This window comes from Hippocampus bargibanti, linkage group LG01 (assembly GCF_051943395.1).
Source record: "Hippocampus bargibanti isolate YZ-2025 linkage group LG01, ASM5194339v1, whole genome shotgun sequence".
In the NCBI taxonomy this organism is placed as follows: domain Eukaryota; kingdom Metazoa; phylum Chordata; class Actinopteri; order Syngnathiformes; family Syngnathidae; genus Hippocampus; species Hippocampus bargibanti.
Window position 1 is genome coordinate 8,594,067 of NC_142734.1, and position 12,864 is coordinate 8,606,930.

Genomic DNA, 12,864 nt, shown 5'->3' on the forward strand with positions numbered 1-12,864 from the left:
GGTGTTCTGAAACAGAGAAGGAGGTGCCACCGTAATGTTTTTGGCATGCTGCGGCGAGAGGAAAAATAATGTGGATCCAGCAAAATCAAATACAGGGGTGCAATGTCTACCTGCTGCTTGAGCGAGATTCAGGAAACACGGCGTAAAGGCTTTGTCGTCAACAAAATGCAGATGTTAGTGGCAAAAACTGATAGTGAGTGAGTCACCATCCTGATTTTGGAGACAACTTCGACGTCAGACGCCGACAGCCAAACTGCTGTGACGGGTTCTTTATGTTCTCTCTCTGCACAATTCCATCTGGTGATGAATTAACCGCCTTCAGTATGAGCGGCATGGAAGCCAACATTAGGGCTGATTTCCGATTTACAATCTCTGTTTGCATTTTGTCAGTTTACTGTCTAATAGCTCAGGGATTTAAATATGTAGTTGCATATGAGTATTTGAATTGAAGGGTTGAAGTGCATCTTCATATCGGAAACATGCGGTTGCATTTGAGTCACGCTTTTGACCTCTCCAAGGAATCATAGGGAACTTTTTATTTGTCATATTTTGAAAATAAATCTCTTTACACCTGTATTTCTTACAACACAATGATGTCAGTGGGTATGAACAGAATTAAAAGGAAAACTCTTCTCCAAACGAGTCTTTCAACTGCAGTGATGTAAGTGCCAATGTGGAAAGAAACATGCTAGAGCACAATCAGGACAGACTGAAATTTACCTGAGCACCATAAATGGGACTTTTCGGGATGTCCTGCTTGCACGTTTATCACAGTGTTCTGTTTGAAGGTGTCACATGATTAAAGACAAGAGCTCAACGGGAAAGGTTACAGTTGACACATCATGCATAAATGATGAACACGGTGACAAGGGCATTGATGAAGATGTCCCATCAATGGCTTGCGTCCTAATCCATCACTTCCCTCCTTAATAAATCTGTCACAAACTTCGGAACATCAGTTAGGATTGTCAAGTTAGAAATACGATAAGAACATACAAACACCCCCATTGCCTAAGCAAAAGTAAGGTATGGGACCATACGTCATCTCATGTTGTTGAAGAGCGATATTTGTCATTGTGCTTGTAAGGGTTGTGTATGAGAAACTGTTCTTGTAAACATCCCCGACTCACTACAATCTATCTGGCGCCCCGGCGTCAAAGCCATCCGGTCGGATGCAAAGTGCCCTCGCGCGAAACCAGCCCGCTGAACGGACGCTTGTGAACACATTTCAAGGAGGGAGAAAGGACGAAGTCTAGTGAACAAAAGAATGATATCCATTTGTTCCCTGTTCACAATCACACCAGTGAGGTTATAAACGTGAATGTATTGTTATTATTCTCACTGACAAAGTTGATTTGGCACTGCTCCAGTCTAGCAATATCCCGAAGATCCAGCTGGGAGAGTAACTGCGTTGGGTCTGTGTTTGTGGTAAAAACCTTCCGCTTGCTTTTGGGCGCCGTCTCCAAAGGTCGTTGGGCTTTCGCCATCTGGTTGTCGCAGCCATCATCGTCCTCTTCCTCCTCTGTGATGGAGCAGAGACGAGTCGCACTTCCAGGCGCGTCGGACCTATAGTGGCAGTGCCCATTCAGCAGCCTCCGCAGGGGCATCAGCGGCACCGCCTCCTCCCCTAGCAGCTGCTGCCGGCAATGCCGAAAGTCACTCTGGCGCTTGAGGCGTTTAAACTCGCTGAATGCGGAAGTGGCGTGCTGGTAGAGGCTTCGCGCGATGGCTTGGGCCTTCTCTGCTTTGCTCACCAGGACAGCGTGACAACGAAGGACGACGGCCATGTTCTTAATCTGGTGCCGGTAGATCCAGGCCAGGATCTTGGGCCGCCACGGGTCCGCTGTACAGCAGGTGATCCTGCTCAGGGAGTAAAAATGAACGGGACTTTTTTTCCCCGATTTGTCCGCACTCATGCGGATTCCATGCGGTCCCACGGCCAACCTCATTTTGAGGCTCTGCTCCCCATAACCGCTTTTTGCCCAGATCTTGGCCACCGCTTCCTGCGTGCAACCTTCCCCCTTAGCTGTGATGGTGACCACACTTCCCAGATAGCGCACATTGTACACGGGCTCCTCTCGGTTTAGTTCCACTTTCTGGCGTTTGGTATGAAAGATGTTTCCGACCCAATCGAAGGGGCAGTCGGGCAGCAAGTCAGGACAGGAGCGCAGCAGAGATGAAAGAATGGAGTGATAGGTCAGTCCTGTTCCGAGACTCTTGGCTTTCATTTTATGGTCATCCTCCACCAGAACAAACTTATTCCTCCTCCAGGGTAGCATGGCGTGGCAGCAGGCGGAGCTCCTGTGCCCCTTGCTTGCCACTTTTCAGCTCAGACTGTATAAACTGGAGGCTGAGCGTCGATGAGAAAGAGCGAGCGAGAGAGGACCGATAGAGAAGCTGCTTTGCCCAACACAGAAGAGTGACTGAGAGCCAACCAGGCTCAGTCGGTCTGCTTGCCTCCTCGCTCCTCCTTCTCTCGCCTCCTCTTTCTTTTTTATCCTGTGCTGTTTGCATCATGATGCGCCGAGCCGGGCGTTCCGAGCGTGCACAGCCCTCCCCGCCTTTGTTTGGCTTCCAAATGGTTCCCCTCGGAAGCATTACTGAGCTGTCCAGCCCTGCATGGAGCTATCGCTGTATTTATGACTCCTATAAAGCAGAGGATCCATCGTCTACGGGAATTCTCGAGGGGGGTTTAATGACATCCGTGTGACTACTTCTGTATTCTGCTTTATTAAACATGAAACAATCTCTTGTTTGGGAGAGCAGCACATTTGTAAAGAATCTTGACATGTCACACACAGTATCTATTACAAACACTTCAACATTATTGTTCAGTGTGCACAATTTACCAGTGACTGTGTGACTTGCACAGATCAGCAAGGATTTCAAAGGTGATATTTAACAGTTCGCTTCTTATTTCCAACTGCGAAACAGAGGACAGTGTCACTGTTCCTGACCACCTGAAACCTTTCTAGCACAACTTAAACATTCATTCATTAATTCAGTCATTTTCTGAACCGCACACTAGGGTCGCGAAGGATGCTGTCCTGCGGGAACCTATCCCAGCTGTCTTTGGCCAGGAGGTGGGGACACCCTGAACCGGTTGTCAGCCAATCGCAGGACACAGAAACAAACAACCCTTCATGCTCAAAATGTCCAAACTTTTGGCGAAATGTGTTACAAACACCCATATTCCAAAGAATTGTTGCAATACTGACAGAGGAATAATCAAATGGGTTAAAAATGTCCATTTAGATGCCAGGTCATTAATTTTCCTTTAGAATGCAATTTAAAAAAAACTTGAGTATTGACCAATATTTGTTTCCATATAAAACAACTGTAAATGTCATAAAATAGTTGTCATTTATATTTTGCAGTGATATCAGTTGAGTGATATCCAAATTTTGTGACAATTCCTGAGAATATTTTTTGGGGAGACGTATCACCAACAAGTCATTTTGTGGTAGCTCAGGAGTTAAAAAAAACAAGTCCTTTGTAATTTGAATTGTGAATTTCTCCACTATCAGACTAATAAAGGTTAACTCATTCATTGCCAGATGATGTGCAAAAATGTGTCCACTCCGGTGCCAGAGTTTTTGTCATTTTCACTCACATTCCAGGACCCACAGAATATTGAGTTTGAGGACTACAGAAACATTCAATGCAGTGTAAGAAACCTGAGACTCTCTTCGTTCATCAGAAAAAAAGAGTTAATTCCTAAATTATATGGGGCTGGAGTTATCTGAGTTTGAAATGGGGGCGGATGTACAAAAGGCAAATGCTGCCCCCTCGTGGAAGGGAGAAAACATTGTCAGAGGTCTGACTAGTGCTTTATTGGCACCGCCGCAAGAAAAACCAAAACCCAAACAAATTCGGGAATGGTGCTCCACGTCATACTTTCAATTCCTGAATACATTTGGGGATGGCAGTGAATAAATTAATCTAATCTAATCTAATCTATTATAGTATAATTCATAACAAACATAAATACGCTGATTCATTCTTTTTAATCATGCTAGTGTGAAGCATCCACTTCCCGAATGTGTTTTTCCACAAGACCACTTTTGGAGCTGTGTTTGTTAAGATGTTCCGAGCGAGGCCGTCATCACTGAGTCAGGCTCTTCATCACACAGTAGTGCGATATAATCAATGAAAGGGGTCTTATGAGAGTACCCCACCTCTGGCTAGGATGATTAATGTCTGTTGTGAGGGGGATGGTGAGATTGCAAGCTGCTCGGTTACGTGCGCAAGAGAAGATGATCCGGAGATAAATGCATTCCATCATGAAAGACACTACTTTCACTATTAAAAAGGCCTGGAAAGGTTTTGCCGAGGGTCTGTGAGGAAGGAGCAATTTACAAGCGTCAGTGGTGGAACCCAATTTTACTTACGTACTCTGGCCTTTTGTTTACGATGATATAATAGAGAGAGATGTGCAGCTCAGCACTCTTTCAGTCAGTGCAATGCTTACCATTTATCAGAGGAGTGCTGTACCACATTGAGGGATCTAATGACCTTCTACGGTCAAGTAAAAAGATCCACCAATTAGCCGACAGTAATGAAGACCGATGCTCCAACTCAAAGAGCAAATTTAACGTTGCATTGCAATGATTAAAAGTAAGGTCAACGCTTGGGGAAGCGCACAAAAGTCACATTGCTACTGAGAGGTGGTTTTGGGGGCTTACTTTCGGTGTCTGTGTGTGTGTGTGTGTGTGTGTGTGTGTGTGTGTGTGTGTGTGTGTGTGTGTGTGTGTGTGTGTGTGTGTGTGTGTGTGTGTGTGTGTGTGTGTGTGTGTGTCAAATAAACACGATGTGTATAAATAACACTAATTAATTCCTGCAACCTTTCCTTTTTTGTTTTGTGTGGGACAGCAAACATCATATGCCCAAGTTGCCAGTACGATGTTAAGTTTTGTTTTCTTAATTGGACTTGATGGCAGAAAAAAATGTTGACTGATATTTTTTGGGAGCCTTAAAAAAAGCAAAAAAAAAAAAATCTGTTCCAACCTGAGATCATGTAAAATCTCCATCATTTCATTTGTTTTAGCGTGTAACGCTGTATAACACTGTGATTCGTCAAAAATAATTGTAATGCGATTGTGCTTTTTTGAACCTTTATTTTCACAGAAAGGTCGGTGCTGTTGGATAGTCTGCGGCTGGATGGATGCATGGCTTGAGGAGCCCGCAATGAGAAGAAAGGAGCGTCCGCGCAGAGCGCCGATGCGTGTGTGGAACTGTCGCGGCTTGGAATTGAAGCAGATTTATGTGGGACAGGAGATATGAGACAATCTCTTTTCATCAATGGATGTTAAAGCTTTGTTTGGATTGGATGTACCTTTATTCGTCTCGCAGTGGAGACATTTACATTTCACAGCAGTTATGAAAGGAAAAGGAAAGGAAAGAAAAAAGTAGACAAAATACAGGAGCTGCTGAAAAGGCAGCCACTCTTTGTGACATGAAGCAGTTCTAGATGAAAGAGAAGATCAAAGCGTTCTTTTGAGCAGTGGATCAGGGACATCATGGTGGAATGTGCATGTCTACTACAAGCTAAATATTGAAAGCAAACACGAAGCTGTAGCATCCATTGACGAAAACAGATTGTCTCACATCTCCTGTCAACATTTAGGTTGTAGCAGACGTGCACATTGCACCATGACTTCCCTGATTCACGGGTGAAAAGGATGCTTTGACCCTCTCCTCTTTCATCTAGAACTGCTTCATACAACAAAGAGGGTGCAGAAAGTGCTTAAGATTGAATGACTGTCTGTGTCTTTTGTGTCGTGTCACATTATTTGTTATTTTGTTTTGTTTTGACTTCAAGATGGCTGTCGCCTTTACGGCAGATTCTGTATTTTGTTGTTCTACTTCTTCCCTTCCTTTCCTCAGTTTGCTGCTGTGAATTAAATTTCTCCACTGGGAGACTCAAACACTAATCCAATCCATTCCCATTCATCGTGAAACATTTAGCATAGTGCACTATGGTTTCATTTTATGTCATCCAAAAACTAATTTATAGCATATACATTGCTTTTAAATATTTGAGTGGAATCTATGCAACAAATAATCATCATGGATAAGAAAAATGCATATATACCAAGTATCTGTATAAGGAGTTTGAGTGATGGGCATGCGAACATTGACTTCATCTCGGAGTATCCACTGGGTTCCATGCTCCATTTAAGTCAAACCCGACGGTCATCAAAATGCAAACAAGCATCTTCTTCTTCTTTTCCTTTCGGCTTTTCCCTTGACGGGGTCGCCACAGCAAATCAGTGTCCCCCATCTTTAGAGGTTTGATCCGCATGTTTGTTTTGGCCAAGCTTTTACGTCGGATGCCCTTCCTGACATCTATCCACAACTATAGTTGCATTTCTCTTTTCTTTAACCCACAGTAGGAGCTATACTACAAGATTTGAAAGCTATCTGAATCAAACAAAAACAGCAAAAGGCCTGCAGATGTTTTGAGGTCATAAGAAGTTCACACCTCCTCGTGTCAGACAGATTCTGAAAGGTCTAATATTCACACGTCAGGCTGATCATGTCAGACTCATCCAGCCAGAGGAGATGCAAAAGCAAAAACATTGAGCATGCAGTCATTGTACTGTCATTGCAATGTTATTCATGAAAATTATTCACTGTATTTTGTTTAGGTGAATGTTTAAAATTTAAATCGGTTTGCTATTTCCACCCCTCTCAAGAATTGGATTCAGTAGTGCATTTCCCTTTCAAATGCTGATGCTAAGAAAATCTGTGGACAGGCCCGAGTGTCAAAAACAGCAGGGCTAATATGGCAACGCACCATATCACAGCAATGCATCACAGTTCCCAAATTTCACACATGCATGACTACAAGCAGAATAGAAAAGTAATTTAAAACGGATTCTTTTCTTACAGTGTATTTTAGGTGTTCAATTACCGGACATGTTTCGGCGTATACTTCCACACTCTGACGAAGGCGGAAGTATACGCCGAAACATGTCAGGTAATTGAACACCTAAAATACACTGTCAGAAAAGATATCAAGTAGACAACGTGAACTTAATACAACTAGAATAGAGAAGTTCTGAGATCACTGCAGAATCTTTTTCTCTGTATGTCCCACAAGTTAACAGTGGCTAATTGATTTGATCATATCATTGCTTCCTTATGAGTTGGACAAAACACTAACACAGATAGCAATTGATTTTGAGAAGCGAGATATTCTCTCAATCATGAATGTATTCAAGAGAATAATTTAATGTTGGCTGCTAGCTCAAACAAACACCAGCTTCCGATCTTCAAAAATTCACGTGCTCTTTATTTAGTCTGAAAACCCCAGGCAGAGCGTATTTTGCAGTTGTAACATTAGCTAATTTACCATGTTGTCCCCACTTGTAGTTTTGCTTTTTTGAATGTTGCTGTGCCGATGATTGAAAATAAACACGTGAATCAAACCTCTGAAGATGGAGGACACTGATTAATAATAATAATAATACATTTAATTTACAAGCGCCTTTCTGAATACTCAAGGACACTTTACAACAAAGACAACACACAAAACAGTAAAATCATGCATAAAACAATAAATAATAAAACAGCATTATAAATTAGACCATGTAAGCAAGTTTAAACAGGTGGGTTTTCAGGTGAGATTTGAAAGTAGGAAGGGAGTCAATGTTGCGGATGTTGGGTGGAAGTGAGTTCCAGAGTTTAGGAGCGGAGCGGCTGAAAGCTCTGCACTCCATCGTTGTGAGACGGGCAGAGGGTGTGTAGAGGTGGAGGGAGGAAGAGGATCTGAGGGCCCGAGTAGGAACGGAGATTTGAATTAGGTCAGACAGATAGGGGGGGGGGAAGTTATGGATGGCTTTAAATGTAAACAGAAGTATCTTGAATTCAATACGGAGTTTAACAGGGAGCCAGTGGAGCTGTTGCAGGACAGGAGTGATGTGGTGAAATGAGGGGGTTTTTGTGATGATCCGGGCTGAGGAATTTTGGACTAGTTGGAGTTTATGGAGACATTTTTGATTGACCCCGAAAAGAAGTGAATTACAATAATCGATACGGGAGGTGACGAGACTGTGGACAAGGATAGCAGTGGTGTGAGGGGTGAGAGAGGGACGGAGACGATTGATATTGCGGAGGTGAAAATATGCAGACCTGGTTATGTTATTTATGTGGGAGTGAAAAGATAGTGTGCTATCAAGGATGACACCCAGGCTCTTAACCTGAAGGGCGGGGGACACGGTAGAATTGTCAATGGTGAGAGAGAAACGGTTTGCTTTGTGAAGGGTGGATTTTGTACCGACAAGGAGAAGTTCAGTTTTTTCGCTGTTTAGTTTGAGAAAGTTATGAGAAAACCTGGATTTGATTTCTGAGAGGCAAAGTGTAAGGGATGCAGGTGGAAGAGAGGCGTCGGGTTTACTGGAGAGGTAGAGCTGGGTGTCATCCGCGAAGCAGTGAAAATGAATTCCAAATTTGCGGAAGATATCACCAAGGGAGATTCGCTATGGCGACGCATTGAAGGGAAAAGCCGAAAAGAAAATAAGTCCCCACTTGCCCCCTTAATTTTGCTATTCAATTGTCATCTTACAATGTCAGCAAAACTATTGAATCATCACATGCTGTTTTCATGGAAAATGCAACATCATAATCGACTTAATTTATAACAGATTCTTTAATGACAGACAGTGGCGTTGTGTGTGGTTCAGTTACCTGACATGTTTCGGCATGTACTTCCGCCTTCATCAGAGTGTCACTCTGATGAAGGCGGAAGTACACCACCTAAATCGCCCAAGGTCTGTTATAAAATAGTCCGTTATAAATTAGATAAAGGGACAGTATGAATTTAACACAACTAATGTTCTACTTGTTCTCATCACAAGCACCAGATACATTGAGAAGTATTGAGGAGTATTTTTGGTTAATCAAAACGGATGTTGGAAATATTCAAGTAAAAAAGGCATTTTAACTTAACATTTCAGACTCCGTACTTTTTCGTTTAATTAAGTGCAATAATTGGATTACCATTTTTACGTATGTCAGTCATTTATCTCCACAAGTAGATTGGGCCACTTACTATCAAATGAATAAATATATTTTTTGCACCCACTTCACGTACGTGAAAATCCAACTCAGCACTCACTACACTGACATCCAGCGGAGAAAGGGGAGAAGGGCATGGTTGCCAGATATGTATTTTTTTTCATTATTTACTCTAGATCTGCAGGAAAATAGCATTAGTATACAAAAAAATAACGTGTATAGCAGAAATAGTTACATTAATTACATCGTCCGTTCCATCAAACTTATCATACATTATATAACTAACGGCAATTTTAAGACATGACTGGAAAACGTCACAGGTATCTGGCAACGCGAAGACGTCAGTTGAAGGTTTGTTGACAAAGCTTTGCTGACCACAGGCCACCTTGACCTCATCAGGGACACCCAAACGGTTCTTATTGGTAATATCTTGACGCTTGGGAAATGCCTCAGATATATTAATCAGCGGAACCGTTCCTAGCGTGTTATGTCGTGGACTGACGCTGGTTAATTGTGAATTCAGGGAGCTAGCATGTAAGCTAGCAAGCACATTCAAATGAGGGAAAGCAAAGCGTCCATAAACGGCGTTTCCACATGAAACTACTGTCGATCGTTTTAAACTTCCACCAATATCTGTTGGAATGAAAAGGTAAGGTCGGTCTTCGCCATATCACATTGCTCTGACGCATGAGTATTATACTGTTGTTTTAAAAAACAAAGAATAAAAGAATAAACCACGGTAATTTTTAATTATATCATTGCACATCGAAACGACATGGCATGTGCGACATGGATTGAAGTGATCTAATGTATGAAAAGAGGCCAATTAGTTTGGGGAATTTCATTTCGAGCTTGCAGGTAAACTCACGGCAGCTCCTGAAAATTGAATTACACACATGAAACCCCGAATTTAAAGCAGATTTTTCAGAATATCTTCTTAATCGAAGCTTGTGCTTGCATTATTTGAAGACAGTGTTTTACATGTCATCCTTGCCTGACAACCTTTCCACAATATTTTGAACCTGCGTGTATATGTACAAGCCAACCAAAATTGACACTTTGGGCGCGGTGGGGGGCAGCTTATTCCCCTGTAAAGCGGGACATGCAGGAGATTTCTTTTCAATGTAGACCAATTTGATGCAAATGTGTGCTCTTACCTCTGTCATGACAGTCCAGGATGCTGGACTGGAATCCGTCGGCTTTACAGGTGGGGCTTTTGGCTACCAGCTCAGCCCTCACTGCCATCTTCTACAACGTGTACAGGAACAAAGCAGCGACAGTGACCAAATTGAAGGTCCGCAACATTCAAAACACACACGCTTCACCAGTGTCACAATATGGAAGTGAATCAATCACAGTCACACAACCCAAATGTCTCTTGTGCACAGGATGCCAAGAAAGTTTCCATTGACCAGGATTTGAAAATAATCCTGTCAGAAACACCTGGGAGATGTTTCCCTTACGCTGTTGTCGAGGGTGAGTCAACTGGTGATTCACAGCAGCACCACAATTTCACTTTGTTGCGCCACTTTTGTGATTTACCACATGATATGCTTTTGGATGTGCGACCTTTACCTCCAATCTGAACTGAAAATTCTTTCATGGGAGTATGGACTTCCTCTTCATATCCTTGTGTGTTCAATGACGCTGCTGAAAAGGACTTATGCATATCCTCTTATGTGTATTCACACACACCTGGGTTGATGACAATCAAACATGGCTGTCACAGGTTTGCAATAATGAAGAATATAATCCAATCCAATACATATTGATTTATATAGTGCTTTAACAACATCTGAAGCTGTAACAAAGCACTTAACGTGGACAACTATAATATAGTACAGGAAATGAAGCGGTCACAGATAGTAGAAAGCACCAGAGAGTAAAACTAAGATCAATACAAGCCAGGAAGGGAACCGTATTTATTTCTTGTTTGTTTTGATTGCTCATAAACTTAGCCAAAAACAGTCCCATTCTGTCCCACTAGATTGACTCCCTTTTAATACATTCTTACAGAGATGTCTCATGCATTCGGAGTCTTCATGTGCCATATGAATTTTGCAACACACACAACCTCAGCCAGAACTGACCGAACATTCGACAAACCGAATGACGACCGCGTCGCCATCTGTCCTTTGCAGGCGTGGCGAGGTCTGTGAAGGAAACTCTGCCGAGCCAGTTTCTCGACAATTGCAAAGGCGTCATTGAGAGATTGACTTTGAAGGAGGAGAAAATGGTGTGGAACCGCACCACCCAACTGTGGTAAATTGGCAAACAAGCATGTCAAATGTGTTACAATTCATTTTAACAAATTGCATTCATGGGATGATGTTAACGCATTCACTGCCATACATGTGCTAAAATGCATCCGCTCCAGTGCCAGGGTTTTTGTCATTTTCACTCAAATTCCAGGACCCACAGAATATTGAGTGTTAGGACTACATAAACATTCAATTCAGCGGAAGAAACCTTCGACTCTCTTCTTTCATCAGAAAAAAAAAATCTTAAATTACATGGATCTGTAGTTATCTGATCTTGAAATGGGGGCAGCCTTACAAAAGGCCAATGCTGCCCCCTTGTGGGAGGGAAAACATTGCCAGAGATATGACCAGCGATTTATCGGCACCCCCCAAGAAAAACAAAAACCTGAACAAATTCGGGAATGGTGCTCCACGTCATATTTTCAATTCCTGAATACATTCGGCACTGGCAGTGAATGAGTTAATTCAATTTTTTACCACGTCCATGTTGTAAAACTGGGGAAAAAAACTAATGTATCATTTGCAATATCATTTGAGAATGCGGCATAGAATGAATTGTTAAACCCGATGTTTATTCCCATCTCCTATGCACAGGAGCAACACCCAGAAAGTCATCCACCAGCGCACCAACACCGTTCCGTTTGCGCTCGGCCCGCAGGACGATGACATCGCCGCCACCGTTCGCATCATGCGCCCGCTCGACGCCGCCGAGTTGAACCTGGAGACCACGTATGAGAACTTCCACCCTGCAGTTCAGTCCCTGTCCAGCGCAATCGGTAACTTCATTAGCGGCGAGCGACCCAAAGGCATTCACGAAACCGAAGAGATGTTACGCGTGGGTGAGAGCGTCACGGGCGTAGGCGAGCTGGTGCTGGATAACAACATCATTAAGCTGCAGCCTCCTAAGCAAGGCTTCACTTACTTCCTCACTCGGCTGGACTACGACGCTCTTCTGCGAAAGCAGGAGAGAGATGTCCGATTGTGGAGGATTCTGACTGTCGTCTTCGGCCTTGCTGCCTGCTCCACTTTTGTCTACCTACTGTGGAAGCAGTACGTCTGCCACAGACAGAAGAAGCGCGTGAAGCAAATGCTTCGGGAGTTTGAGGAGCAAGAGAAGAAAAATAAGTCGGAACACAATTTGGAGGAAAGCGGCGCGCAAGCCAGCAAGTGCACCGTCTGCTTATTCCAGGAGCGCTCCTGCGTCTTTCTGGAATGCGGTCACGTTTGCACGTGCACCAGATGCTACGAGGCTCTGCCGGAGCCAAAGACGTGTCCCATCTGCAGGGCGGCTATCCACAGGATGGTGCTCATCTACAATATCTAATGTGGGCATACTCGCCGTACATTAGCCCTCTTGTTTTGTTTTCTTTCCTGTGCACTAAATTGCCTCCATCATCGAGTTGGATTTTGTGAGGGCAGTGATGGGGCTGCATACAATTCAGACCAAACATTCTGACCAATTGCAATACAACGCTATCAAAAATCTGCCTTTGAGAAGTTTTTGTTAAAAGTTGAAGTCTATTCACAATGTGCTGGTTGAATTTGTAGTGGCGTGCAACTTGAATATTTATATAACCGCTTG

At 43.2% G+C, this 12,864-nt stretch overlaps 2 protein-coding genes across 4 annotated transcripts; one reads left to right on the forward strand and one right to left on the reverse strand.

Moving 5' to 3' along the window:
- Positions 1-531: 531 nt before the first annotated feature.
- fam43b (family with sequence similarity 43 member B) lies at positions 532-6,891 on the reverse strand. Its single transcript, XM_088994237.1, has one exon. The coding sequence runs from the start codon at positions 2,277-2,279 to the stop codon at positions 1,296-1,298; it is 984 nt and encodes a 327-aa protein (XP_088850363.1). The 5' UTR covers positions 2,280-6,891; the 3' UTR covers positions 532-1,295.
- A 2,269-nt stretch (positions 6,892-9,160) lies between these two features.
- On the forward strand, positions 9,161-12,767 carry mul1 (mitochondrial E3 ubiquitin protein ligase 1). Of its 3 annotated transcripts, XM_088994302.1 has the most exons (6): positions 9,348-9,443; positions 9,545-9,670; positions 10,193-10,315; positions 10,410-10,497; positions 11,163-11,283; positions 11,877-12,767. In XM_088994302.1, the coding sequence occupies exons 3-6, from the start codon at positions 10,199-10,201 to the stop codon at positions 12,604-12,606; spliced, it is 1,056 nt and encodes a 351-aa protein (XP_088850428.1). In that variant the 5' UTR covers positions 9,348-9,443; positions 9,545-9,670; positions 10,193-10,198; the 3' UTR covers positions 12,607-12,767. The 3 variants fall into 3 exon arrangements, with proteins under 3 accessions (XP_088850411.1, XP_088850428.1, XP_088850420.1); XM_088994285.1 differs by lacking the exon at positions 9,545-9,670 and having other exon boundaries at positions 9,161-9,372; XM_088994294.1 differs by having other exon boundaries at positions 9,381-9,670.
- The last annotated feature ends 97 nt before the right edge of the window (positions 12,768-12,864 follow it).